Below are 26,724 nucleotides of genomic sequence, written 5' to 3' on the forward strand. Positions count from 1 at the left end.
TTGTAACTAAAGTACTAAGCCAGTTGGAAGGTATCGGGGCTGCCAACCCTGTCCCATTAGAGCTGAGGGAAACTCCATCATTGGACACACCAACGCCTTGTCAGCTATTAACTAACTGTTGATTCAAACCTGGTCCCAAGAGACTTTTAACAGCAGTTAAGAAGCCAAGTAGAGTTTTAATTAAAATGTTATTCCAACAATTTTAAGAAATGTATCCATTTTATGAACACGATACGTGCTTTTATATTGTAAGGTTTTAATTTACCAACAATAACGTTTTTTATACAGGCAGCGCTGGCCTGTCCTTGTCCTGATGCTCACTCCAGTTCTCTATGCCATGGCCGCCTGTGAATGCTTCATGAAAGGTTCCCCTCTTCAGTGCGAAGCCAGTGTCCAACCTGGAAATGTGTGACTCGGTATACTTTCATGGAAGCAAATGTTGTGCTGTTGTCACTTGTCGGTTGGAAGTGAACTTCTGACAGAAAGTACTATCAGTTGTTTCACGAAGGTGCATTTCTCCAGCATGGCCATATTCTGGCGTGCTGCTGTCTTCAGACTTGCCGTTTCACGCCCCACTTTTTTTAGGGTGCAAAGCATTATCTTTTTAGAGATGTCCTCAATGTTGTCTTCCTTTTGATGGTATGTTGATGTCTAATTTTGAGGGGCTTGTTGACAAATGCAATTAGTGAGATAATCATAGAGATAAAGAGATAACTAAACTGCTACCGCATCAATTATAGATCAAATATATTGGTGATTGCAAGGCCAAAATCATATTAGCCGGAGGACGGCCTTCCTCTATTCTGCAATGTTTGTCTTGGCCTTTATCTACACTATCTGCCTGCATCCAGAGATAGAAGTCCCCTCTATCCAGGTTGATCTTGCGTATGTTGATATGAACAACTGTTGACACCACATTCAGGGTTGCGTATTCCATGCATTATCTGCAGGTGTGCAGCCTGTGCACACTATTCGCCCTGCGCATTAAATTAGAGCACCTCGCTGTTTCTGCATTTCACTCGCTTGGCAGCTGGCTCTCTGTTTCAGGAATTTCCGTGATCCACTCAGCCTTAATAATGCAGAAATAATTTGCTGGCCCCCTCTACCTACACCATTCCATGAATATCGCCTGAATCACTCACCCTTAAGGACACAGGGCTTATTTATGAGCCCCTTGCTCTGTCGGTGCGTCATGTTGCGTGACATATCGGCGGCGCAACCTACTGGGTGAAATTTGCAAGCACACGTAAGCCACCCTGCGTGGCTTTAGGTGTGCTCATAAATATTGCCCAATTTCATACAACATGTTGGGTGTTAGGGGCGTGACATGGGTGTTGCTGTGGGTGTTCCCATGCAGCACCCATGTCCACTGATGCATTTCCAGATTTACGAGCAATCGCAAATCTGGAAATGCGTCAGAATGCCACGCCACCCTCAGGGGTGGTGTAGAGAGGCGCAACCCAGAGAAATGTTTTCATTTCTCCTCTTTTTTTCCTCTTTCAGTGCGTGCTCCATTGTACTTCCCAGATTGGAAGAAGAAATCAACTCAAGTGATTTTTTAGTGCAGGAAGGTGCCCCTTCCTGCACAAAAACAATCTCCCCACGACGCAGGAGTTCGTGCACCATGGTGCAAGTGTGCCTGCACATCACAGCAGTTTGTGCACCAGCGCAGGAAAAGGTATAGAGATGCAACATGTTGCTGTAAATATGTCTCGTCCCTCTGTCTCGAAACTAACGCAGCAGGGTGCAGCAAATTTACTTGCGGTACCCCACTGGGTTAGTTTCTCATAAATTAGCCCCACCATCTTTTCAATTCACCCTCATGTTTAATTTCAGTTCTTTCTTGGAGGGCTTGATGTGTCTTAGCCATATAATGCCTAGTTACCTACTGGTAAACTTCAATATCCTTGCTTTTAAACGTGTGTAAATTGTTGTTTATTTTATTCACTCACCTCCCCCTCCTGGGCACTTGCACATGAGATCTTGGCATTTCCCGCGCAACTGATTGTAGAGCTGCAGCGGTGCCACAACTTCTACGCCGCCATTCTCCAGAGGCTGCTGGCCACGCCCCCCTCCAACACGCCACACCCCCCCCTCTACTTTTCATCCTATAAAAATGTGCTTTCCCCGTACGCGCAGCGGACGGGCGCAGCGGGCGTGCCGTCAGCGCGCCGAAGGCGCGCCTAAGGCAAGCCCGTCTGCGCCCGTCCGCGCCCCTCCGGGCCCAGGGGCCATACCCCCTGGTCAAACGGTTTGCCCGCGTTTGTGTTATGACGCTGATCAGATTCTCGCCCTTAATTCTAAATTGAACCATCCAACAGCTACATTTAATATGCTAGATCAATTTCCTCAATGTTGCCCCCACTGCTCCTTCCATCTGGAGACCCCACAGCGTTGTCGTAGTCTATCTCCTCGAGCAGCAATCCACTCTCCTTCAAGCTACATCCTCTTCAGCCTGAATTGCCGCTCCCTTCCCAAACACAAACGTGAGATTTTCGATCTCCTCACGGAAGAATCTCCTGACGCACTCTTCATCACAGAGACGTGGCTCCGTGATAGTTCTGGACCAGATATCGCAGAAGCTCTTCCTGTTCAATATGCGATTGTTAGACATGATCGCCCCAAGAAAATTGGTGGCGGTATAGCAATAATCTTTAAGAAAATCTACAAATGCCATCTGGATCCTGTCCCGTTATACGGCTGTGAGACAGCGTTTTTTAAGCTGGCTCTCCAACCCAAAATCACTCTTTCAGGTCTACTAGTTTATCGCCCTCCAGGTCTTGGCAACGCCTGGCAGTTACAGCTCACTGAACTTATAGCTTCGGCCTTATCTACATCTAGCAATTTCTTCGTCATTGGCGATCTGAACGTTCATTTGGACGATCAAAACGACAACTTGGCCTGCAATCTTATTGCAGACCTCGCTTCCATGAACCTCAGCTTATCCAACAAGGGCTCTACCCATAGAGGCGGTCACCTTTTAGACCCAATTTTCTCTAACAGTATCCATGTAAAGTGTGCCGCGGCGGTGCCCATTTTCTGGTCTGATCATTTCCTAATTAAATTTACTGTCACAAACTATGTGAACACACCCACTTACAAACCTGATCCCTACTCACAGAAAAGAGAATGGAAGAAATTTGACCCTGCTGCTTTCAATAAAATTCTATCTGATCTTAAGCCAGAAAATATATTTGCGTCCAATGATATGGATGGGTTAGCCAGTGCTGCTAATGACTGGCTCGCGGAAGCCTTAAATACCTGTCTTCCCACTACCCACAAGAAGGGTATTATTCACAAATCCCCCGCGCCCTGGTACAATGAGACGCTCCGTCTGCACAAATCAAAGTGCAAGAAATTAGAACGCTTATGGAGGAAAGACTACTCATTTACATCGGGTACCGCTTACAAAACTGAGCTGAAATACTATCATAAGGCGTGTGCTACCACCAGAGCCATCCACGTCAACAAATCCATAAACGAAGCAATAAATAAATCTAAAACCCTATTTAACGTGGTGAAAGAGCTCGCTGGTTCACAGACCACGGCAACACCTCCCCAATTGTCCAACACGCAATGCGATGAGCTTGCCCAGTACTTTATTTCTAAAATTACAAACATACATCAGGACATTCTCGCTCAAAGCAAAACCCAAGTTCCCTTCATTTCCCCTCAGACTAGTAACGCGTCCATGAACTCTTCTGGGTCACTTCCACCGCTACTATTAGCCTGGCCTGATCTCTGTCCGTTAACTCTTTCAGAAACATTGAGCAAAATCAAGTCAGGATCCCCGCTGGACCCTCTGCGCGCCCCGATTTTACGCTCTCTAAACTCCTCGCATTTAGCCACCATCTGCAAAATGCTAAACAACTCATTGGATACTGCTATTGTTCCTAGCTGTTGGAAACATGCCATGGTCACCCCGCTTTTGAAGAAACCACTAGCCGATCCCAAAATATCCGCCAATTACCGTCCCATTTCTTTACTACCGGCATTTTCAAAAATCTTAGAACGTCACATCCATGCCCATCTTTCAAAATTTGTAATTGACAATAACCTGTTACATCCTTCCCAATCGGGATTTCGCCCCGGTTTCTCCACAGAGACGACCCTATTGGGCGTCACGGACAACCTGCGTCTGCTCTTGGATCGAGGAGAAACAGTTGCGCTGATCTTACTCGATCTCAGCGCAGCTTTTGATACTGTGCTACACAGTATCCTTCTCAAATCCCTCGCGGCCATTGGCATTGGAAACAAAGCATTGGACTGGCTCGCATCCTTTCTGTCTGACCGCACTTTTCAAATTTTCTCCAAGTCCTCGTCCTCTAAGAGTTATCCCGCCCCCCATGGGGTACCCCAAGGATCTATCCTTAGCCCTCTCCTTTTTAATTTATATGTCACACCTTTGGCTTATGTTGCACAAAGTTCTGGTTTAAATCTTTATTCTTATGCTGATGACTCACAAATTGTTTTTTCACTGTCTCAAATTCATCCCACAACCCCCTCCCCGTTGCAAACTGGACTCAGTAAAATATCTAGATGGATGAGCAATAACTTACTCAAGCTAAATGGTGGAAAGACGGAGGTCCTGATTTTTGGCAACAAACCTGATCTCTGGAACCTGAGTCACTGGCCCACTACCATGGGTCCTCTTCCAACTCCATCTGAGCAAGTGCGCAACCTGGGTGTAATTATCGACAAGGGACTTTCCATGAAAGATCAGGTTAACAGAGTCACAGCCACCTGTTTCACCATTCTACGATGGCTGCGTAAAATCCTCTGGATGCTCCCCAAAAACACCCAGAGATCTGTCGTAAATGCCTTGGTGACCTCCAGATTGGATTACGGCAACGTGCTCTATCTGGGGTCCTCAAAGACCGTCACACGGCGCCTTCAGCTGGTACAAAATGCTGCAGCTCGGCTTCTCTGTGGCTGTCCTAAACGTGACCACATCACAGAACGCCTGAGAGAGCTGCATTGGCTCCGTGTTGAAAACTGGATAAAATTTAAAGCTTTGAGCTTTATGCATAAGATCAAGACCCAATCAGCACCCCTATATCTTCAGGCCCTTGTCAGTCCCTATCTTCCTACTCGGGCTCTCCGTTCTTCATCCCATCATCTTTTTAAGGTACCTAAGTTCAAACTTACCAGAATGGGCGGTAGTAGCTTTGCGAACTTAGGACCCAGACTGTGGAATTCTCTTCCACTGGCGCTACGGATGGAAAACTGTCACATGCGATTTCGCCGAGCAGTGAAGACCTGGCTCTTCGATCTCTGAATCTTCTGCCTGATGTTGTCAATCTGTCTCTTAGCGCCGGGAAACCCTTAGGGGTAGCTGTTCGCGCTCAACAAATTCAATTAATAAATAAATAAATAAATCCTTAGTTCTTCTCGACCTTGCCCCAGACATTACAAAAAGAGATGCCTCCATCTCTTGTAGGGAAAGATAACAGTAAGTAAGTTATGACTCTGCCTACCTGCTTGGCATCTTTATGTCATGTGTGGATAGAAGTTTCTGTCATACAAGCCCATAAGGCCAGCATACTTTAAAATGCCTACGAAGAGTAGTAGAACGACTAAGGATAAAGAAGATTACCGTTAAGTAATCAGGCATTATCCCTTCGTCCCTTGGCCTCATCCAAGTCATTACAAAAAGAGATATACCAAAGCCACCACCTTCATGATATTATTACCAAAAGATTTTCAGCACCAACATTCTCAATCCTGTAGCGCTTTACAAAGGTATCAACAGAAGCCCATGTGGCAGCGTGACACATTTCATTCAAAGGAACTTCCTGAAGCCCCCCCCCCCCACTTGAAGCTGCCATCGCTCATGTAGACCTGCGCTGTGTTCCCCCAGGAATAGGGGTGTCTGCTAGGATGTGGGCATTGACGATAGTGGAACAAATCCCATGTGCTCGCAGTCAGTCCTATTAGGTGCTTTATGTCTCTGGTTAGACCATCCAAAAGTAATGAAGAAACGGTCAGACTTTCTAAAAGTCTGTGAATATTACAAATACATGGACATGGCACTTCATGCAAGACGTGAAAAAGATCTTCTTTGAAGGCGGTGGTGAAGGAAACATTACAGGAAGTCATTTCTTATTCCCTAGGCATCATGGAGTCCACCTTCAGAAGAATAGCTTGGTTGGGCTTTGGAATTATATCATCATCTAACACACTCAACAATGGGAGTTTGTATAATAAAATCCCCAACTCACCAAACCATTTGGCAGATTTAATAAAGTACTAATAAGGCCACCTTTTCATAGATACATACTTCAATTTTTGGGAGAAAAGAGGCTTAAAAGGAACACTTGCAAAGATTACAATACTAGAGGAAAATCCCAAAGAGAGGCCACAGGCCGCACCACTGCTCTGAAGATAGAAAAACTCCTCTGTGATCTCCATACTAGATCCTTGTAATTGCAGTGATTGGCTCCTATGAGGTAAGTACATGAATGGAGACTTTATAGCCCTTATTGAGGAAATAGTCAAACTGTTTTCAAATTGCTCTTGAAGAAACTGCAGGATGGAAACAACATCACATTCTATTGTAGAAAGTGGTCTAGTTGAACACTAAGATTGAACGTTCTTCTAATGCTTATCATAAGAGTAGAGGGGCGACCAGACCCTTGACTAGCCAAAGCTAAGGCCAATAAAGTCTCCATTCAATTACTTAACTCATAGGAGCCCAATCACTGCAATTATGGGGCAGATTTACAACAAAGTAACGCAGCACGGTGCAGCAAGTCATTTGCTGCGCCGTGCTGCTTTAGTTTCAAAGCACAGAGATGCGACATATTTACAAGAATTTGTCGCATCTCTGTGCTTCCCCTGCGCTGGCGCACAAACTACAGCCATGCGCCGGCGCAGGCACCCTTGCTCCATGGTGCAAGGATGCCTGAGACGTGGGGAGATTTTTTTGGTGCAGGAAGGGACACCTTCCTGCACAAAAACAATCACAAGAGGCTTTTTCCTCTTTCAATGCGTGCTGTAGAATGCAGCACGCATTGAAAGAGGAAAAAACGAGGAGAAATTAAAACATTTCTCCTCGTTGCACCTCGCTACGCCACCTCTAGGGTGGCGTAGCATTCACACGCATCTCCAGATTTACGATTCCTCGTAAATCTGGAGATGTGTCTTGTTCCATGGGTGTTGCGTCGGAACACCCACAGCAACACCCATGGAACGCCTCTTCAACGCACAGTGCTGCGTGTGAAGGGGCCATATTTACGAGGAGAGGAAAAGTCACGCAGGGTGGCTTTTCCTCTCCTTGTAAATATGGAGGGGCCCCCTGCGACACCAGTACGTCACGAAAGGTGACGTAGTGGTGGTGCAGGGGGCTTGTAAATCTGCCCCTATATTTTTTGTTTTTCCATGTAATTTTGCACCAGCTAACCTGGATTCTTTGCAGCAGGCCTATAGGGATTCTTACACTATAGGGTTAAGCATACCTAGTAAGTTATTCCCAGTACTCCAGTGTTCATACGGGCCCCCTGGACATTGTATTGAGTAATAATCTACTGTTATTCTTGCAGTAGATTGCATATGCTTACTGCTTATTTTTTAGCAGCGTGGGGGCCTACAAAAGCGCCTTATGATAAACCTGCCACACATTTTTGTAAATCATACTGATTTGTGCTTGATTTGTTCATGTACATATTTATGGAGGTTCCATTCCTTGACCCTACTGATTATGGTCCTTGAGAGTACTGGTTATCTATCTTCCTATCACTCAGACTAACTATGTTAGTATAAGTCACTTTCATCTAACTTAATATTCTCTACTATGCTTTGAGTGCCTCCCACAAACTTCATGGAACTTCCCGTCTAGCCTTGAGGAATTCATAAGGCGCATCACTCTTTGCATTAGATGAATTTCTATGTCTGTAGGCCGCCGCACTCTGGGGGCATACTTACAAGGGAATTGCGCCACTGGAGCGTCTCTTTTTATGACATTTCGGTGGCGCAATACCCTGCACCATATTTACAAATTCTAGTTAAGCTTTGTAAATATGGTACCCTTTCACGCAGTTTTCTGTGTGAAAGGGCCGTGCAATGGGTGTTGCTGTGGGCTTGCCACCACAAAATCCATTGCTTTATGACGCTGCCTTAGATTTACAAGGATCTGTAAATCTGGGGGAGTGGCAAAAGCGAACGCCATGCAAAATCAGGCATTAGATTGGCACAACGAGGAGAAACACCTTTATTTCTCCTCAGTTTTGCTTTTTCTATGTGTGCTGCACTCTGCAGCACACATAGAAAGAGCAAAACACCTTTAAATGATTGTTCATGTGCAGGAAGGGACACCTTCCTGCAGGTAAACAATCATTCCCTGCAACACAGGCACCCATGCACAATGTTGCACAGGCTGTCTGTGTTGGCGCTCTGCAGCTGTTTTTAGTGCCAGTGCTAGGGAAAACACCAGGGTGCACTATATTGTTAGTAAATACGACGCATCCCTGCATTTTTTAAATGGCGCAGCGCTGCAAAATGTGCCCGAGCGCTGTGTCGTTTCCTTGTAAATATGTCCCTCTGTTCTTGCTACTTCATAATCTTGCTTTCAGTTTGAGTGCTCACATGTTCCTTCTGTCCTAATGATGACCCTTACATTTGATAAGAGCTTGGAAAGCATCCACGTGGATACTGTGAGGCTCCATGGCCTTGCGCTTCCTTACATTTCTGAGCCTTTAGTAATTCATTAGTACACACACTTAAACCCTTCATGTCTGCTGTCCTGAGCGATCACTTCTTTAAGCGCTCCATTGTCTTTCACTCAGTTGAGTCATTCAGTAGATGATGAGTTAATTGACTTAATTTCTGTACGGATTACGTAGGAGTTGACTGATTGTTGTTTGCAAGTATTAACTACATGTTGGATCGTGTTTGTATCTCCACTAACTCTTTATTTTTTGACTAATTGAGTCCACAGTGAAACAGTGGCTTTTTCATATTATGTTTTCTTCTGGCACCAAATGTGAAACCGGTCCTCCCATTGAGAACCCCAAAGCGAAGGTTTCACTCACTGAGCTGGCTCACACGCTGAAATGAGGAGCAGTCACAGCCAGAACATGAACAGGGGTACAGGTTTTCAGCCTCTTTCTCGCCCCTCGTTCCCAGCTGCCTACGCATGACTGGCTGAAAGTCACCCCCTTGACATGGGGTACCTGGCTAGCAGCTGTGTGTTATTGTATCTACAAGGTCATATGCATTAATTACTGCCTGCATGTGAACACTGTAGTGCGTACATTCATGTGCATGTCACTCGTACACTCGTGTGCATGTCACTCGTGCGTGTGTATGTCAGCAGCACAGCCAAAACAGTCATCGCTTCCTCCCCTCTCATTGCAGAGTGCGTCAATCAATGTTGGCACGTGTGTGGTGCAATGAAGCCGTATAATCTAATCATCAGTGCGCAAAGAGGATAATAGCACCTGTGGTGTGGCAGGTACAGCAGGCCCCGGGGCAGCGGGTTACACAGGCCGCTGGGCTATCTCTGTAATGAGGGCATGCACATTCAATTGTTACCTCTGGGCCAAGACCCCGAGCGGTCTTGAGCCCTTTTATTTATACCCTCGGGCGAGCCCGCCCTCGGGGTGCATGGGTGCGTGTCCAGCGTGAGTGAACGGGCCGGGTGGCTCCGTCACTAAATCCCTCCAATCTTTCAGACACATGAACCCTAGCGGGTAAGTCTTTAGTCTTCTTCACGTACTATGCAAAGTCTCTTAGTTTTTGACTAGGGGCTGGGTTCGGCCCATCATGGCAAAAGCACGCTCCAGTGCCGTCCTGACGTGGTGAAATGCTGTCGACGATACCACCTCCACCACCGGGAACTTCGAGTGGGAATCGGCCAGCACCATCGTGTTCCGCCTGTCTGGGAAGGATCCAAAGTCGATACTTACTTTGGACCATGGCTCGAGGCACGGGTCCTCCGTGATCACCGGATGTGGAGCGGGGTCACTACCCGTGATGTTGCAGGAGTGACAGGTTCGCACCATTTCTTCGACAGCTGCATCCATTCCTGGGAACCAGACTTTGCTTCTCAGTCTGGCTTTGGTTTTCGAGATGCCTTGATGGCCTAGGTGGGCCAGACGGACTACTTCCTTCTGCAGGCTCCTTGGAATGACAAGTTTAGTTCCTCGCAAGACTACTCCATGGAGGCCCACGCTGAGTTCATTTTGCACCCTCCACACGTGTTGTCAGAAAAGTTGTTCTTCTGCCTTGAGGGAACTAACTCCGTCCAGAAAGTTCCGGTTTGTCAGCGTGGTCTTGACCTTGTCACTCATCTAACTCTGTCGCTTTTCAGATGTCTTCGAGCATGGGGGCGATGGGACATGCTTCGAGAGAGACCATCTGAACAAATTCCTCAGTGCCTTCTTCATCAGTGAGCGCAGGCGATGATTGTGCCATGACGGGGTGACGCGACAAGAAGTCGGCAGGGTTGTTGGACCCCCGGCCCGGAAGACCACCTCAAAGCAGTACGCCTGCAACTGCACTGCCCACCTTTCGATCTGGGGGGGAGCAAGACGGGAAGTGCCAGTGAAGAGCGGGACAAGCGGTTTGTGGTCGGTGACCACCCGGAATTCATGTCCATAGAGGTACAAATGGAAATGCTGACACGCCCACTTGATGGCCAGGGCTTCGCGCTCAATTTGGGCGTACCTCACCACTGTGGCAGTCAACGCCCGGCTGGCATACGCAGTTGGGACCCATTCCTTGGACTCTGTCTCCTGCATTAGGACTGCCCCCAGTCCAACCGGGCTGGCGTCCACTACGACCTCTGTGCGCCGATTGGGACGAAAGTACGCCATGACCCGATCATCAATGAGAGCCTCCTTGATGGCCTGGAATGCTAAGTCCTCCTTCGCGGACCAGACCCACGTCTGGCCAGACTTTGTGAGTGCACGGAGTGGCTCGGACAAGGACGCCAGATTGGGGATGAAGCGACCACAATAAGTGGCCATTCCCAGGAAGCTTCGGACCTCGGTGGCTGATGTTGGCCGTGGGGCAGAGTGGATGGCCTCCGCTTTCTTCGGGTCGACTCGCAATCCGTCCCTTGAGAAGACATACCCAAAGAAGTCTACTGAGTCTCGGTAGAAGAATCACTTGGCCCTGTGGAGGGTGAGTCCATTGTCCGCGAGCCGTTGCAAGGTGGTGTTCCTCTAGCATCTTGCAAAACACTAGGATGTCATCGCTCAGGTTTATTACACCTTGTAGTCCTGTGAGGGTTTCCCGTATTGCGTTCTGGAATACCTCCGCCGCCGAGCAGACACCAAAGCTCAGCCTCTTGTATCATCGTAGGCCGACGTGAGTGGAAAACGTCGTGATGTTCCTACTGTCCGGGTGGAGTTCCAGCTGATGATACCCCACGTTGTGGTCCAATTTGGTGAACCACTTGGAGCCGTTCAGGTCGGCGACGATGTCATCCATCGTGGGTGTAAGGCGTTGTTCCCGCTTCACGGCTCTGTTTGGCAGGCGCAGAGCCGGATGGCTCCCGGCTGCTTCAGCTTCGGGGCTATGACGAGGGGGGACACCCACGGTGTGGGCCCTGATACCTTCTCGATTATACCTAAATCCTCCAGCTTTTTCAGTTCTACCTCCACTTGCGGCCGCAGGTGGAACGGCACTCTCCTGTGTCGCAGCGCCGTGGGCCAGACCGTCGGATCGATATGCAATTTGAACATCTTCTCTTTCAAACACCCAAGGCCGTCGAAGAGCATAGGAAAGTCCCTTAACATCTCTCAAGCATGCAAATCGTGCACCTGGTTTGCAAAGAACACCAGCTCCAGATCTTCGGCCGTGTGACAGCAAGGAGCGTGCCTCATCGTCCTTTTGTAACATGAAATTTCGTGGTCATGCGGTGACTCTAGCTGGTGATCTCAACCTCCATGACTCTTCGTAGTGGGAGTGGCTCGTCGCTGTCATACGTATATATCCTGGCCTTGGACGGCAGGAGCGCCGGGCGGGGTGACAGTTTGTCATATTGCTCGCTGTCCGTCATGTTCACTGACGCCCCAGTATCTATGAGGGCACTCACAGGGGATCCTGCAATGGTGACGTTGCACATGGGCGGTGGTCAGCGCTTTGTTCCTTCCCTGCCGACGAAGGATATGAAGAAAACGTCGTCGTCTTCTGCTCCCAGGTCAAACCCTGGCGGGGTGTTGTCTCCCTGGCTGATCAGGTCTTCGAGCGTGAGTTGTCTTACCGCCGTCGAGAGCCCACATGTGTGTGGTGCGCTGCCCCGTCCTCTTCCACTCCTGCAGACCATCGCAAAATAATTGAGTTTCCCACATTGTGAACAGGTCCTTCCTTTTGCGAAACATATACCCCCTGGGGGGTGGTCCAGACCACAATTCCCGCACGTGCTTCCTTGCGACGGCCTCATGGCACCTCTGGATTGAGGCAACCTCAGTTGAATCGCGTCTACTCTTTCCTCCTTGATTGCGGCGGTCCGTGGTGAGATGGGCTGCGAGGAGGGCCTGTTGAGAGCCACGTCCATCTCATCTGCACTAGCATTGGAGATCTCGTGGGACCTGGCGAGCACCAGGATCTCATCTAGAGTGATGCCTGGCTGTCGCAGAATGAGGCGTCGCAGCGAGACAGACTTGCATTGTTCAATGAGCTGCGCCCATATCTCTCCCCTCTGGTCTGGCAATGTGCAGGAGCTCGCCAGTTGTCGTAGACGAGTGTAGAAGATGTCTATGGTCTCAGCCTTGCCCTGCCGTGTCTGTCGAAATTTGAAGTGCTTGAAATCAGGGTTTATCTGGGGATCAAAGTGGTGGTTTAGCGCTTGAACAGCCCCCTCGTAATTTTCATCCACTACGCTGTCCAGTAGGGTCTCAAACAGGTTGTATAGCTTGCCACCTCAGTAGCACATGAGGAGCAACCTCTTCACCTTCCCATCAGTCTCTCTTACGCCGATGAAATAATGATCTAGGTGACCAATCCAGGACTTCCAGCGCGCCGCAGCTATGGCGGGGTCGGAGAGTTCACTGAAAGGCGGTAGAGGGGCAGCAGTGGCCTGGCTGGGCTGAACATGGGCTGGTGGAGCAGCCTGAGGAGGGGGCGGCGGTTGCGCTGTAGGGGGGCACCACCGCCGGCAGCACCTTGAGTGGACATTCTCCCACATGTATCCGCCGGGAGAAATGCTGGAGCGGCGCTGAAGGGCGTCAGGCGCATGTGTGGTGGACCACTCGCTGACAGTCAGTGTCCCAGATGGGTGCCTGTGACGGTGGTTGCACCAGCTCGCCTTGGGCTACGTCGTGGCCTGCTAGTGAGGGTATGTGAGGACTGTGGGGTGTGCAGGGATGTGATGCAAGTCACCTTGAATTGCTGTTGCTCCCTTATTCAGGCTGAGACCTCTTATGCAGTGTACCTTCCCAGAAGACTTGGGGCCTGGTCAGTGGTGGCAGCTTCCTCTACTGATGATACCTGCCGGTGGTCGCTGGGGCCAAAGGTGGGAGGTTGCTGAGCACCTAGGGCGCGTCTTGCAGCACAGCGTGCAGTCCTGGAGCGAGGCTCCGCGAGATGCGTGCAACTTTGCAGCCCGCCAGCTCAACCATGTGACTGTGGGAGCGCGGCCAGGCAGAGCGTGAGCCGGTTACAGGCGTGAGACACGAGACGCACAGTCGAGGCCCCAAGCAAGCAGGGCAGGCCTCACCTCAAGTACGTGTCCTCGCGCTGAAGATCGCAGGCAGTCGTCGGTCGAGGCAGAGTGCGCGTCGCCTCATCACGCGCTGGCAGGCTTCCAACACTGACAGCTGGTGGAACGCAGGGTGGGCACCTGCAACACACGCAGGAGGCGTCAGCACCATAAAGGCAGCAGCCGGACGCCAATGGCAGACTTCAGGGCAGAACAGGTGAGGTCTTCGGCGAGGCGTGGGGTAGACCCGCCTCATCGCCACTGTGGTGTGGCAGGTACGGCAGGCTCCGGGGCAGCGGGTTACACAGGCCGCTGGGCTATCTCTGTAATGAGGGCACGCACACTCAATTGTTACCTCTGGGCCAAGACCCCGAGCGGTCTTGAGCCCTTTTATTTATACCCTCGGGTGAGCCCGCCCTCGGGGTGCATGGGTGCGTGTCCAGCGTGAGTGAACGGGCCGGGTGGCTTCGTCACTACAGCACCCAGCAGGAGATAGCTTGCTATCTTTTTATGATATTAAGTATTCCGGAAATTCAAATGAGGGGGGCATAAATCACGATTTTATACAAAGGAAGGAAATGCAGCCTTCAGCAACGTTGGGGCCCTGCGCCTGCCTTGGCAGAGTGGGGGCTATGTCAATGTGTGCAGTGTCCTACTTCATCTCCTCTCCACGCACATCCCAAAATAATTGTTGCTTGTGCTCAAGATTTAAGGTTACTTACTTTTCTCTGTCGAGGTCCTGGTAATGGCTGGTACTCCCAGGAAAACCTGCAGCGTATGTCACCCTTTCCGATACCCTGAAGTTGCCTTATCTACAAGACAAGGGACCCACCCAGCTGGGAATGAGGGAACTCGAGCCTGGGAGGTAATGGGACAGAGATTGTATTTTCACAACCCATGTCTTTTTATTCGTGCCCGCATGAGACACGCATTGAAATACATGTGCCAATAGAGGTGGGCAATGTAACGTTAGTCCCCGCCACATAAACCACAGGGACAACGTTTGCAATTAGGGAAGTTCTTCTTTATTGCAAGAGAGGGAGGTGCGTACCACCTCTGCTATGCAGAGTTCCTAATGGCGCGTCACAGCGCGCTATCCCATCAGGCAACACCTCCAGTCACGTGGGTGCCTGATGACTAGACTGTGACACCACAGGCAAACCACCAAATTAATAGGGAGAGACACATTTAGGGTCTGGATTGTCTCTAAGAGCTTTAACAGGAGACCAATGGTGTAGTGCCTCAGCAGGGGAAGACAAGCGAGAGAGAGAGAGAGAGAGAGAGAGAGAGAGAGAGAGATGCTGAGCCTGTCCCAAGGGTGGAATGGGATTTTCCCCTGAGGAGGGGTTACATGTCGAATTCGCTATATCTACTGGGATGCACAAACTAACCTGCCTGTGCGGGTAAGTGTGTAGGAGGCCTGTTCCCCTTGTGACCCCCGTGCCTGAGGCATGGTCTGTGTGTTGCTCTCTGCTTGATTTTCGTTGTGTGCACACGGTGTCCTCTGCCCCATGCCTGGGTTGCCTGCATCATTGGTCTCCCGGGGTGGTGTGTGCTGTGTGGAACTCCTGTTGTTACTTGGCCCTGTGTCACCCCCTGTCCCCACCAAGGTGCCGGAGACTCTGGAGTTCTCTGGTGGAGGGGCAACATCGGCCTCCGCTTCCTAACCATCGTAGCCAGCCCTTCTGGTACTGCTGTCCGTCGCCCACTGGAAGACTTTGTTGCACTTTGCCATGCGGCCTTGTGACCACACTTTACCATCACCGAGGAGAGCGGAGCGTGAGTAGAGGTCTTTGATTTGTAGTGGTTTGCTGAATTTACTGTCACCTTTCTTGCAGAGGTGCCCCAGTTTCACCCTGACCCAGTCTCCTAACATCAGAGAGACTTCTCGTACACCATGTCACCTGTCGTAGTTGTCTTTGTAGATCTTCTGGACCTTTTCAATGTTGCTTCTAACCAACGCCGGGGACCACTTGCTTTGTAGTGTCATGTTCATCCAAACGAGATTGTCCCTCATAAATGGTTCTCTGCCTCGAGGATCTTGAATGGGCTGTAACCTGTCAGTCTGGGCATTATGCGGTATGCCCAGACCGTGTGTTTGAGTTCTGTCTCCCAATTCTTGCACACGTTGATGGCAGCTTGGACTGAGCCCATGATGACGAGGTTGAAGCGTTCGGCTTGGCCGTTGCCAGTGGGGTAATACACTGGGGTGTGCTGTGTCTTGATCCTGTTTCTTCGGGTGAAGGCTGTCCGTTTGTTGGAGGTAAACTGGGGTCCGTTATCACAAGTGATGACTCTCAGGATGCCTTCCCTCAAGAACGCGCTAGTGAGAAACGCGATGATCGCATCAGTGTCTGCCCTCTCACAGACCTCCACTTCCAGCCATTTCGAGTACCTGTCGACAAGAACAATTACATATTTGGGCCCGCCCCACTCATCCAGGATGGGACCCAATATGTCGACTGACAGCTCTTCCCAGGGGTTGTTGGCAGTGGCGAATTCACTCATCGGGGGCCGCAGAAGAGTAAGTGATTTGTCCGCATTGGTGCAGTGCCGACATGCCTGTACATATTTTTCCACGTAGGAGTCGATGGCCGGTCACCAATGTGACTGCTTTAGCCTCCTCTTGGACATTACGATCCCTAAGTGACCTTCATGCACTATGCTTAGGATGCGGTCCAGTAACGACTTCGGGGGTACTACCTTGTCACCCCGGAGTAAAAATACGGTGTCGTCGCTGAGGGATAATTCATCACGCACTTCCCAATACTTCTGGGTATCATCTGTCACATGCTTCTTTTCAGGCCATCCCAGCGTGACGAAGGTTTTCACTCGTGCTAGAGTTTGGTCGTTGTCGTAGGCGGATGCCCAGTCTTGTGGACTGATGATGTTCTCATGGTCTTCGGTGAACGCCACCTGGTACTCATTCCATTCACGGGGTTTGGGTGCTGCTTCCATGGCAGCGGAGCGGCTGAGGAAATCAGCAACTTTGTTCTTCTGGCCTGGTAAGTATTCCACGTCGTAGACGAAGTCCAGGAGCTTGAGGGACATTTACGCGATGCGCTGGGTGGCAGTCGCGTGGCCGCTGGATGTCAGGACCTTTATCAGTGGTTTGTGGTCCGTTCTGAGGCTAAAACAGGAACCCCAGAGGTACTGTTGAAACTTGTCCATGGCCCAGATGGCAGCCAGCATCTCCTTTTCAATGACACTGAATTTCTCCTCGTTGGGGGCGAGGGAGCGAGAGGCAAAGCCTATCGTGGTTTCCGTGCCGTCAGCGGATCGTTGTGACAAAACCGCTCCCAGACCCTTCTCGCTGGCATCAGTGGTCAAAATGTTGGGGGCCGAGCCATCGAAACCCTGGAGAGGAATGGCCTCGCAAATGTTCTTGTTTATGGTTTCAAGCTCAAGAGTGGATTCCGGCATCCAACAGAGACTGTTCTTGTCCTTCAAGAGTTGGCGCATGGAGTGGGTTTTTGTGGCAAAATTGCAGACAAATTTACTGTAGAATTTCGCTATGCTGAGAAAGGATCAGACTTCTTCTTTGGTTCGAGGTTGGGGTGCAGCCTTGATAGCCTCCACATTTGCTTGTGTGAGGAAGATCCCTTTTTCACCGATCTCATGCCTCAGGTATGTGCGCAGTCCAAACTTGCATTTCTCCAGTTCTACCATGAGGCCGTTGTCTGACAGTGTCCGTAACACTTCCCGGAGAGTGGCGTCATGTTCCATTTTGGTCCTCCCCATTATGAGTATGTCATCCTGGAAGTATAGGACATTTTTGCTGTGCTTAAATAATTTGTGCATGAGTTTTTGGAATACCGCTGCAGCAGATGCCAGGGCAAATGGCATGCATCGGAATCTGTAGCAGCCAAATGGGGTGATGAAATAGGTACGTTTCCTACATGAGGGGTGCAGCAGGATTTGGTGGTATGCTGCAGTGAGGTCTATTGTAGAGAACCACTTAATTCCCTTGGTCTGAGCCAACAGTTCATTAATGCGTGGTAACAGGAATTTGTCCACCAAGATGTTTTTATTCAGTTCTCGGAGGTCAATGCACAACCGCACCTTCGCGTTCGGTTTCCGTGCCACGACCAAGGGCGCTAGCCACTCAGCGCTTTCGATGGGCTCTATTATGCTGCCTTCCTCAAGGCGTTGCAGTTCCAGTTCTATGGCTTCCCTGCAGTTGAAAGGGATATTGCACACTTTGTGGATGACAGGTACGGCACCATTCTTGAGGACTATCTTGTGCATGAATTTTGATTGTTGGCCGATGGTGCCCCCAAAGACGCTCGGAAAGTCTTTCTTCAAGATGTCGAGATCTGGTTTGTGGGAATCGTCTGCCATGAGGACTTGAATATCTCCACTGGGATTGAGTTGTATGCCTAATGCACCTTGGTCAGTCCATCCAAGAACCGAGGGGCCTTTTTCTACTACGTACAGTTTTCCTGTCGACACTCGACAATTGAACTCGAATGTGAGTGGTCTGAACCCTACCATGGGGATCCTCTCCCCCGTGTAAGTGACCAGGTGTACGTCTGTAGGGTGTAGTTGGCTCCCTACGGTGTTTGCAAAATCTCTATCCCAAATCTCTCTTTGTATGATTGTAAACGGGGAGCCTGAGTCTGCTACCATTGAAATCTGGACCCCCCCCGATGGTCAACAAACAGGAGGGTTTCTTTCTGGTATTACAATCTATGCTCCAAACATGTTCATCAATGCACAAGATGCAATCCGCATCCCCGTCCCCCTCCCCCATTTCGGGTTCTGAGTCATACATGACGCACCTCACTGAAGCGTTGCTGGGTCTCCGCCTGCAGACTTTGCCAAAATGTCCCACCACCCCGCAGAAGGAGCATTTGACCCGGTAGGCAAGGCAACATTTGTCATTGGCCATGTGTGTGTGGCTGCCAGACCTATAGCAGGAACCCTTCCTGTCTGGAGGAGGTTTGGCGGGTCCCGTTGGGGTCCGTATGGGCCGCCTGCTATTTCTGTAACCTGTGGAGGCAGCGGGTCTGTCACTGAAAACTTTGGCATCACTCACTTTACAGACTGTGGGTTTTGTCTCTGTGTCCTTCTTGGCTGCTACTGCACACCATTTGGACAGTTCAGCTTTCTTGACAATTGCAATGATCTTGTGTTGGGGCGCCTCTCCACTCACCCACAACATTTCTTGAACACTGGTGTTGACTGTGTGCATTATGATTTGATCCCGCACCAAGCCGTCATGTACGTGGCCAAATTTGCAGTTGACTGCCAATTTCTTGAGTGCTGCAACGTAATCTTCTACAGTCTCGCATCTCACTTTGTTTCCGCTAGAAAAAATTGTATCTATCTATGGCTGTACATATGACTGTCTGGTAGTGGCTGTCTAAGTCTTCCAATGCATGCTGGAACATGTCTTTGTCCGTCGCGGCTCTCGGTTTCTTAACCATATTGTCGTAGACCCTCAACCCTTCATGCCCCAGGTTGTGCAGCAGTATTTTCTTCCTGCGCTTGCTGGAGAACGCTTCTTCAACTTCATCCTCCAGGGCAGACAAGTAGTTGAGGAAGTACCCCTTCCAATCAGCCCACTTCATGGCCGGCTCACCAGGTTTTGGGAGGAAGGGCACTGGATTCATGAGGGAGAAGGTCTGGGCACACATCGTGGTAGGGAGGCTCACCTGCGCGAAGGGAACTGCGCCCAAACCCAGCTCCGTGTCTTCTGCGGACAGGACCACAGTGCTGGTGGCGCAGCATCTTAATTTGGTGTTGAGCTGTTCAGTCAGGTTCTGATTTACGTCCTAGGGTCGCTGGACGAGGGTACTTGTAATGTAGCGATGCGCAGCGGTTGACCACGTGCAGGGGCCCTTGAGCATGTGATTGTGAGCACATGTGCTGCACTGTCGGTAAGAAAGTTCAGGTGCAGGGTTGGACAGTATGCAGTTGAGGAAATGGCTAGGAAGGATAGTCAAAGCTCCTACATGGGTCCACGTGTGTGCATAGGACGCGTGGCGAGGCTTACTTTGGTGGGCGCAGGCAGGATGTTATGCTGGACACCTGGAATTCCCACATGGGAGGTGCTGATGTCGTGAAGCGGCTGCAGGAGCGTGCTGGTGCCGTGGCTAAGGGTGCTCACCTCACATGCGCTGGGCGGTAGGCTGCTGGTGGGGACCAGGGCGTGGGCAGGTGCATGTGGGGCTGCAGATGCCTGGATGCTGCTCTCCCTCTCTTGAGTACCGTGCAGAAGGCGCGCTTCCCGTCGTGAATGCAGAACGGGACAATGTGGTGTTCCGGGAGGCCGTTGCAGCAGGATTTGTTTCCGCTTGTCGCCAGTTTGTAACATTGGTCACTGCCACATAAACCACAGGGACAACGTTTGCAATTAGGGAAGTTCTTTGTTATTGCAAGAGAGGGAGGCACGTACCACCTCGCGCTATCCCATCAGGCACCACGTCCAGTCACGTGGGTGCCTGATGACTAGACTGCGACACCACAGGCAAACCACCAAATTAATAGGGAAAAGACACATTTAGGGTCGGGCTTGTCTCTAAGAGCTTTAACAGGAGTCTGTTTTACAGTCACCTGCGATAAGAAGTAAGTTTGGAAAGGGGCTCAATGTTGAGTTCGCCTCTCTCTGGTGGTCAATGCATCGGCTGTGCAGCCCTGCGGTGCGTGGAATAACTGAACATCAGTCGGGGCACGCTCCGTCTTACCTTAGTTTGCCTGAGGCCATCATTTTTAGTCCCTCTCTGCTGCCTGTGAGCTGCTGCCTGTGAGCAGCTGCCCCCAGCCTGTGCTTGAATTCTTCTGCAAATCTGTCCCTGCAGCCATTAATGAATGCGCCGGGGGCTCCAGGTGCCGGGAGGGGCAGGGGAGAGGACTGGAGTTGGGGGGAACCGAGGGTTACCTCAGCTATAAGTTTAGCCGCAGCCTGAATGGGTGATGAAGACAGCACACCTTGCAGCTCACACAAACAATTCTACCACAAAAGTGAACCGAGAGATGCAGCCTAGAGTCAAAGTCAGCTGTGATGAGAATTTCGATTTTTATCTCAGCTGAAGCAGCAGACTTCTTCCGTTCCTCTCTCACGCAGATGTGTGTTGTAAAGCTACTTTACAACAGGCTATTTCAATGTATGCATAATAAACATTGTGTATGAGAGTCATTGGGGTGTCCGTATCTGCTCTTTAGGACGTTCCGCAGCATGCATGCTGTACAAGCGCTACAGAACGGGCTGACAATAACCCCCCTCCCCCCAGCTGCTGTGCAGTCATAGAAATTGAGGCACGGCCTGAGGGTGATTGACAGACTTCCTTCCAGACACGTCCTGGCAGCTTCGCTGTTCTTATTCATCTTAAGGTCCAATACTTTTCCTTACTAAATATTTTGATCCCACTCTATTCGCTTGTGTAGGCTCCTCATTTTAACCCATTACTTTCCTCTCCACTTTCCTCATCTTTCCCCTCTAGCTCTTTCTCCTTTTCATCCTCTAAACACCTTCTTTCTATAACTCTCCCTTGCTGTAACTCTCATTCCCTCTTTCTCATTCTTTCTCTCTTCACTCTACCTCTTATGTATGGAAATAACTGTTTCTCTACATATCATCTCTCTTTCGCTTTCTGTCACTTTCACACCCATGCACTCACTCTCACATAAGTAAAAAAACATAATTCCATTACAGCACCAGTAGCCCTAACTCTAAAACAAAAATGTGAAACCTATTGCATTGCAAATGCTTGTTTAGCTAACTCAGTACTTCCATCCTCGCACAAAAGCTTTTGGCGTTTTCTCCTCATTTTCCTTTACTCCATTTTTTCTCTTTCCACCTTCATCATCATCATCATTTGTTTATTCTCAAATAATACAACACTCTACTGTATTCACATCACTTTCAAAGATTTCCACCACCGCTGCTGGCATTTCCAAAGCTCACTGGGACAGAACCCTCCCTTTCCAATGATTGTTTGCTGTTCCACTCTTTTTGTTGGTCAATGTATGAAAGAACAAGCGGTGGAACCAGCTACGGCTGCGCCTGCAGCTCACACCACCTCTCCACCGTCTCTCTGATGCATACAAGGCACAGGTAGGTTCTGGACACGTTACTTACTGAGGCTCGTAGTTACACACCAGCAGAAACGCCTTGGGTACTTCTTCTTTGTCTACTAGTATTTTTTCACAGAAATTCTCGCCACATCCAACTCTGATACTGGTCGCCCACACCACCTGGAGCGAGAGAGAAAGGTCAAACTCTTCATTCTCTTAGAATAATTTACCGAGTAATAGTGAGACAATGCTTGCTGCTGTCCTCTAAACCAGCAATAGTCAAATACAAGAGGCTTACCTTTTATGTATACAAATAAACACAGCACGTGGGCAGTCATGCACATATGGAATACACCCAGACACTCAGATTAGAACACACCTGCCGTCATACGTCCACATGGAGGCACCCATGATGAGTCGCATCCAGAAGGCATTGCCGCCAGACCAGCACTCAGGGTGAGGTGTATGGGGGTGTGTATCAGGGGACAAGATGCAGTGAGCATTAGGAAGCACAGGTGATCGTGCACAAGTTAAGCACTAGTGATATGCCTCATGGCACCCCTGGCAGTTGGACCTCAGGGGAGCCGAGGGTGATGCCTGTCAGGTGATGCCCCTGCACGAACCACTGACTGATGTGCAGATGTGGCTCAGACAAGCGTTGGGTGATGTGCCGCAAACCAGTACTGGGTGATGTTCATCAGTGGGGCACCCGATGCATGAGGCCAATTACTGTCCAGGAGGCCACCACTGGGTACCACACTTTCAGAGGCACAAGGCTATGTGTGCATTATGGAGCACAGGGGAGCGCGCAGTGCACCTGCAGGTCCAAGACCGTGCAGTGCCGCAGATTTACAAGTTTCAAGAATTCACAAAAGTGTACTGAAGCAGACCTGAAAACCATACTCCTAGCACAAGTTTGTGATTTCTATTTTCACAGGAGCAAATATACATGTGTATATCTGCGCATACACAAATCTGCTGAGTGATTGCAAATACACTCAATTAAAAAAAAAAATCTCCAGAGACAAAATAATTTCCTTATGGGGAAGCTCTTTTCTTTAAACCCCCACCGTTATCCCACCCTGGAAGAGATTTTAATCCTGCCCTTGTGGGGACTAAAGTTCAACCTTTACCAGAGTGGGAAGAGATTGGCGAGGTTGGAGAATACTCTTAAACTTGTAAGTCTATCTGTGTCCACAAACTCACAGGGTGTGCCCGCCCTGGAACTAATGCTCCCCCTTCTCCGAATACCTGCATCTAGATTTGCAGCAAGGTCGCAAAACCAGAGCTTTGCTAGAATCCAACCCCTAATAGAATATGACCACTGGCACAATCAGACAGGCCATTATCAGAGCTCTGATTTAAAAAAAAAAACATAAACATGAAACATCATCACTGTTGTTCATACAGTAAAACAAAGAGATAAATCAAAACGCAATATGCAGGCCTCCAATGGCCGGTAAGACGGTTGAAAGGGCAGATGCCAACGTTATAGCCAACAATATAACCAGGATATAGCGAGGTCCAGTGGTGGTGAACACAAGAAGGCCTTTTGACGCATATGGAACAACAAATAAACAAAACAGTCACCCATACCCTCAACCAAACCGCAGCCTCAACCCCCCTCCCTCCTTGAAAATTCTATATAACAATTTAATACAAAGCCAGCCCTCCGCTAGTATTTCGGAAGCCGTGTTCTTTGCTGGTGCTCAATGGCGCTTTAGGGGATCTGGGAACCCAAGCTCGATGCTCAGGTGTCATCGTTTCAGGGACCCCATGGGAGGGCATAGAGGTCACCCGAGGACCACTCGGTCAGTAGACCATCTTCACTCTCAGTCTCACCCCCTGGAAGTCAGACAATATGGTGTCCCAAGCTCTTGCAAACTTTGTGAATCTTCTACCCTGGCGCGCCTCATGGAGCAAAGCAATCCCTTCCCATGTCGCCCATCGCAATATGTCCGCCCTCCAGCTCGCTAGGTGGGGACCTGCATGCTTCAGAGCATGGCGATTCTATGCTTAGCCAGCACCAAAGCCAGGTCTATGAACCGGGCGGTGATGCGATATCTGGCAGGGCGAGGACAAAGGCAAAACTCGGGTATAGGAGTGAGGGCACAATCTGTAGCCTCAGTCAAAACACGCACCCCCTCTGTCCAATAAAGGGTCGACTGAGGACACCCCAGAACATGTAGAGGGTATCGTCAGCAGCAACGTGACGGCACGGGCAATCAGGTGGGGTCGGTGGAAAATAAACACTTCAGGGGCGTGAAGTGTGCTCTGATATAATGAGAATTCTGCCGGAATTTCTCGCATCTCTGAACATGCATTGAAAATGCAATATGTCTCGCCTTTTATTAAGTTAAAGCCATTTGCTTTGCTATACAATAGCATTAGCAAAGCAAATGGCTTTAACTTAATCAAAGGCGAGACCTATTGCATTTTCAATGCTACTATCCTGCTAGAAATTGTGGTCTATTTTCCTTTCTTACATTTGGGCCTATAGAACACATTCTGCACAACTGTGTGTCATGACTCATGAGTATGCAGACCACGTCCCTTTCTTATTGATTCCCTATGCAAGGCAGCAGCAGCGAGACATCTCAAATTCTTTGTAAAATATAAACTATACACCATCAAAGCTCAAAAAGAAATGAACAGACTGCACACTTTCTAATAAAAATAAACAAAGCCAGTACTTTTCCCATCCGGGCTGATACCATATCTAAGATTGTCCTCGAACAGATGAGTTAATTGCATGGGTTGAGTAGAAATGTATGCCAAAGCTATGAATTTTGGGGCGTGCATGGTTAAATTTTGAGGACTGGCAAAATATTTATTTAATTTTGTTGCATATTTATATAGCGCGAACTCGGCCTGAAGGTATTGGAGCGTTTTACATTACACATTCAGGAACAGGTAGATTAAGTGATTTACCCAGAATCACAGAATGTAGACGCGACCCAGAGGCTCGAACCCTGGTTTCCAACACCAAAGTCGGCAGTGTAGCCCACGGACCACATCCTCTCCCACGTAGCCATTGGTAGTCAAGTAACTCACATTATCGGTTCTTCACAGATGAAACCCCTCAGAGAAAATACGTCAGCGTGATATTTATTCACGATCTAAACTTTAATCTAGGCCTTCACCTTTCACAGGGTTATACCCACTGCCAGCTGCTACGTTATTACCCAGGGCACGGCCCTGAAGCGGTGTGCCTTTAACTGTAACCGTGTTATCTGCCGCTCAGACATTAACTCAGTAACTGGAAGCGTTAGTGCGCGAACAGCAAAAACACAACTCAGAAACAAACTGCGGAGGGATTTTCGAGCTGTGCACTCTGCAGCTCATGCACTAACTCGTGGAATTACAGAGACCGCGCTCCATCTGTGCGTCTCCAAACAGCATTGGTACCACAACTAACCCCCGTTTACCGCTTATTTCAAAATTAGTGCCCCTAGCAGAGCACGATATCTGCCCGCTAACTCACAGAAGCGCACCCACTCATTGAAGGTGACCGGGCACGCAGCTCTACGTCACAGAGGATGTGGCGCAGCAGACAAAGCTGCCGACTCGGGAGCTGGGGATCTGGGTTCGAGTCTCAGCGTCGGCTCAATATCCTGTGACTCTAGGCAAATCACTCAATCTCCCTGTGCCAATGAACAGCGCCTGGATACCCTCACGGGTTTTAAGCAGTGCTATATACATCTCTAACTTTTTTTAAGTAGGAGGTTAGCTTCCTTTGGGGTGGCAGGTGAACTGCTGCCAGACCAGAGGGGGGGGGCACTGTACCCCTATTATTGCTGTATTTCACAGTTCAGACAGGTGAATCAGTTTACAGATAGAAATATCCCCCAAGAGACTTTACTAATCTTACAGCCCCCACCCCTCCCTCAAAGCTATTTATCGAGTGACCCCCACCCCCACACACACACACAGAATAAAGCAGAAACCGGTGGGTATGCCGGTTTGGTGACACTTTGGTCCACTGATTCCAAGCAATAGACCAGAATACAACCAGAATAGCAAAGGCCGCCCCCGAAGGGGGCTCGAGGGCCAGCGCCATAATGGCCGCCAGAGCCCAACAAGGAACGGAACTGGTTCTCGCCAGCGAGAAGCACCGCAGGGCGAAACGCCCTGAGGCCCCCGCCCCCCTTCCAAGAGCAATAGGAAAAGAGGAAGGGGGGAAATACGACGACGATTCCCCTGGGGCTGCCCACTTGCACATCATGGGAGCTGGGGGAGCGGCGCCAACGATTTTCAACGATTTTAGGCAGCAAAATTCAAACATGTCTCAAGGGCATTCAGCAATCTTAGAAGGATTTTGACCCCGTGAGGAAGGATCCCAGAAAAGGAAACAGAATGGGGGGAAAGGAAAAGACAGATGTGCACAAAAAGACCGGGTGAAGGATTATGTTCGAGCGCATTTTGATTTTTAAACGTGCCACAACTGAAGGAGAGGTTTAAGGGTGCCTGACGGCTCGCTGGTTAATGCAGTGGGAAATTTAAATGGGTAAGAAACGTTGTTTCTAGCTGTTCCCCACCAACCGCCTGGCTGCTCCTTCATTGGCAGTTATTCATTAGACTGATGTCTCGGAGCATCTTTCTACTGTGGTGCGTTGTCTGCCTGGGGGCTCTCTCTCTCTGCTAAAGACCGATGTAGGTGCCATCTGATCCTCGGCGCCACCCATCGACGTACGCCTTGCTCCTTCAGAGACTCCTCCTGACAATTTGATGGGTCAAAGTCTGTCTTCTGTTTCCCAGCCGGTGTTGCCCATTAACGGAGCCCTTCTCTGCGATTCTTTGTTATATTATGATAGATAAGTGTAATCTTTTCTTTCCTCAGTTGCCCATTAACTTCCGCGTAGTTCACTGCAAGATTCACTGTTGTCACCGTGTGCTGCGGACGTGTAGTTCACCTTCACAGAACTCCCATCCGCTGTTTGGTCGCTGGTTCTGAGGGCCATGATTGATGGGTGACACTACGTATCCCCATGCACCCTCCCTGCTGTGTCCCCCTTAACCGGTCGAGCAACGCAAACAACAAACAAAGTCTGGAAGCTTTT

General features: G+C 49.5%; 1 protein-coding gene across 1 annotated transcript in view; it reads right to left on the bottom strand.

The window, feature by feature from the left end:
- The window catches only part of LOC146810764 (uncharacterized), a 144,533-nt gene that overhangs the window by 48,447 nt on the left and 69,362 nt on the right, over positions 1–26,724 (bottom strand). Inside the window, exon 3 of the mRNA XM_085617797.1 lies at positions 21,729–21,844. Coding sequence (XP_085473923.1) covers positions 21,729–21,844 — 116 coding nt within the window. The remainder of the gene's footprint in view (positions 1–21,728; positions 21,845–26,724) is intronic.

Source organism: Triturus cristatus, chromosome 7 (assembly GCF_964204655.1).
Source record: "Triturus cristatus chromosome 7, aTriCri1.1, whole genome shotgun sequence".
NCBI lineage: Eukaryota > Metazoa > Chordata > Amphibia > Caudata > Salamandridae > Triturus > Triturus cristatus.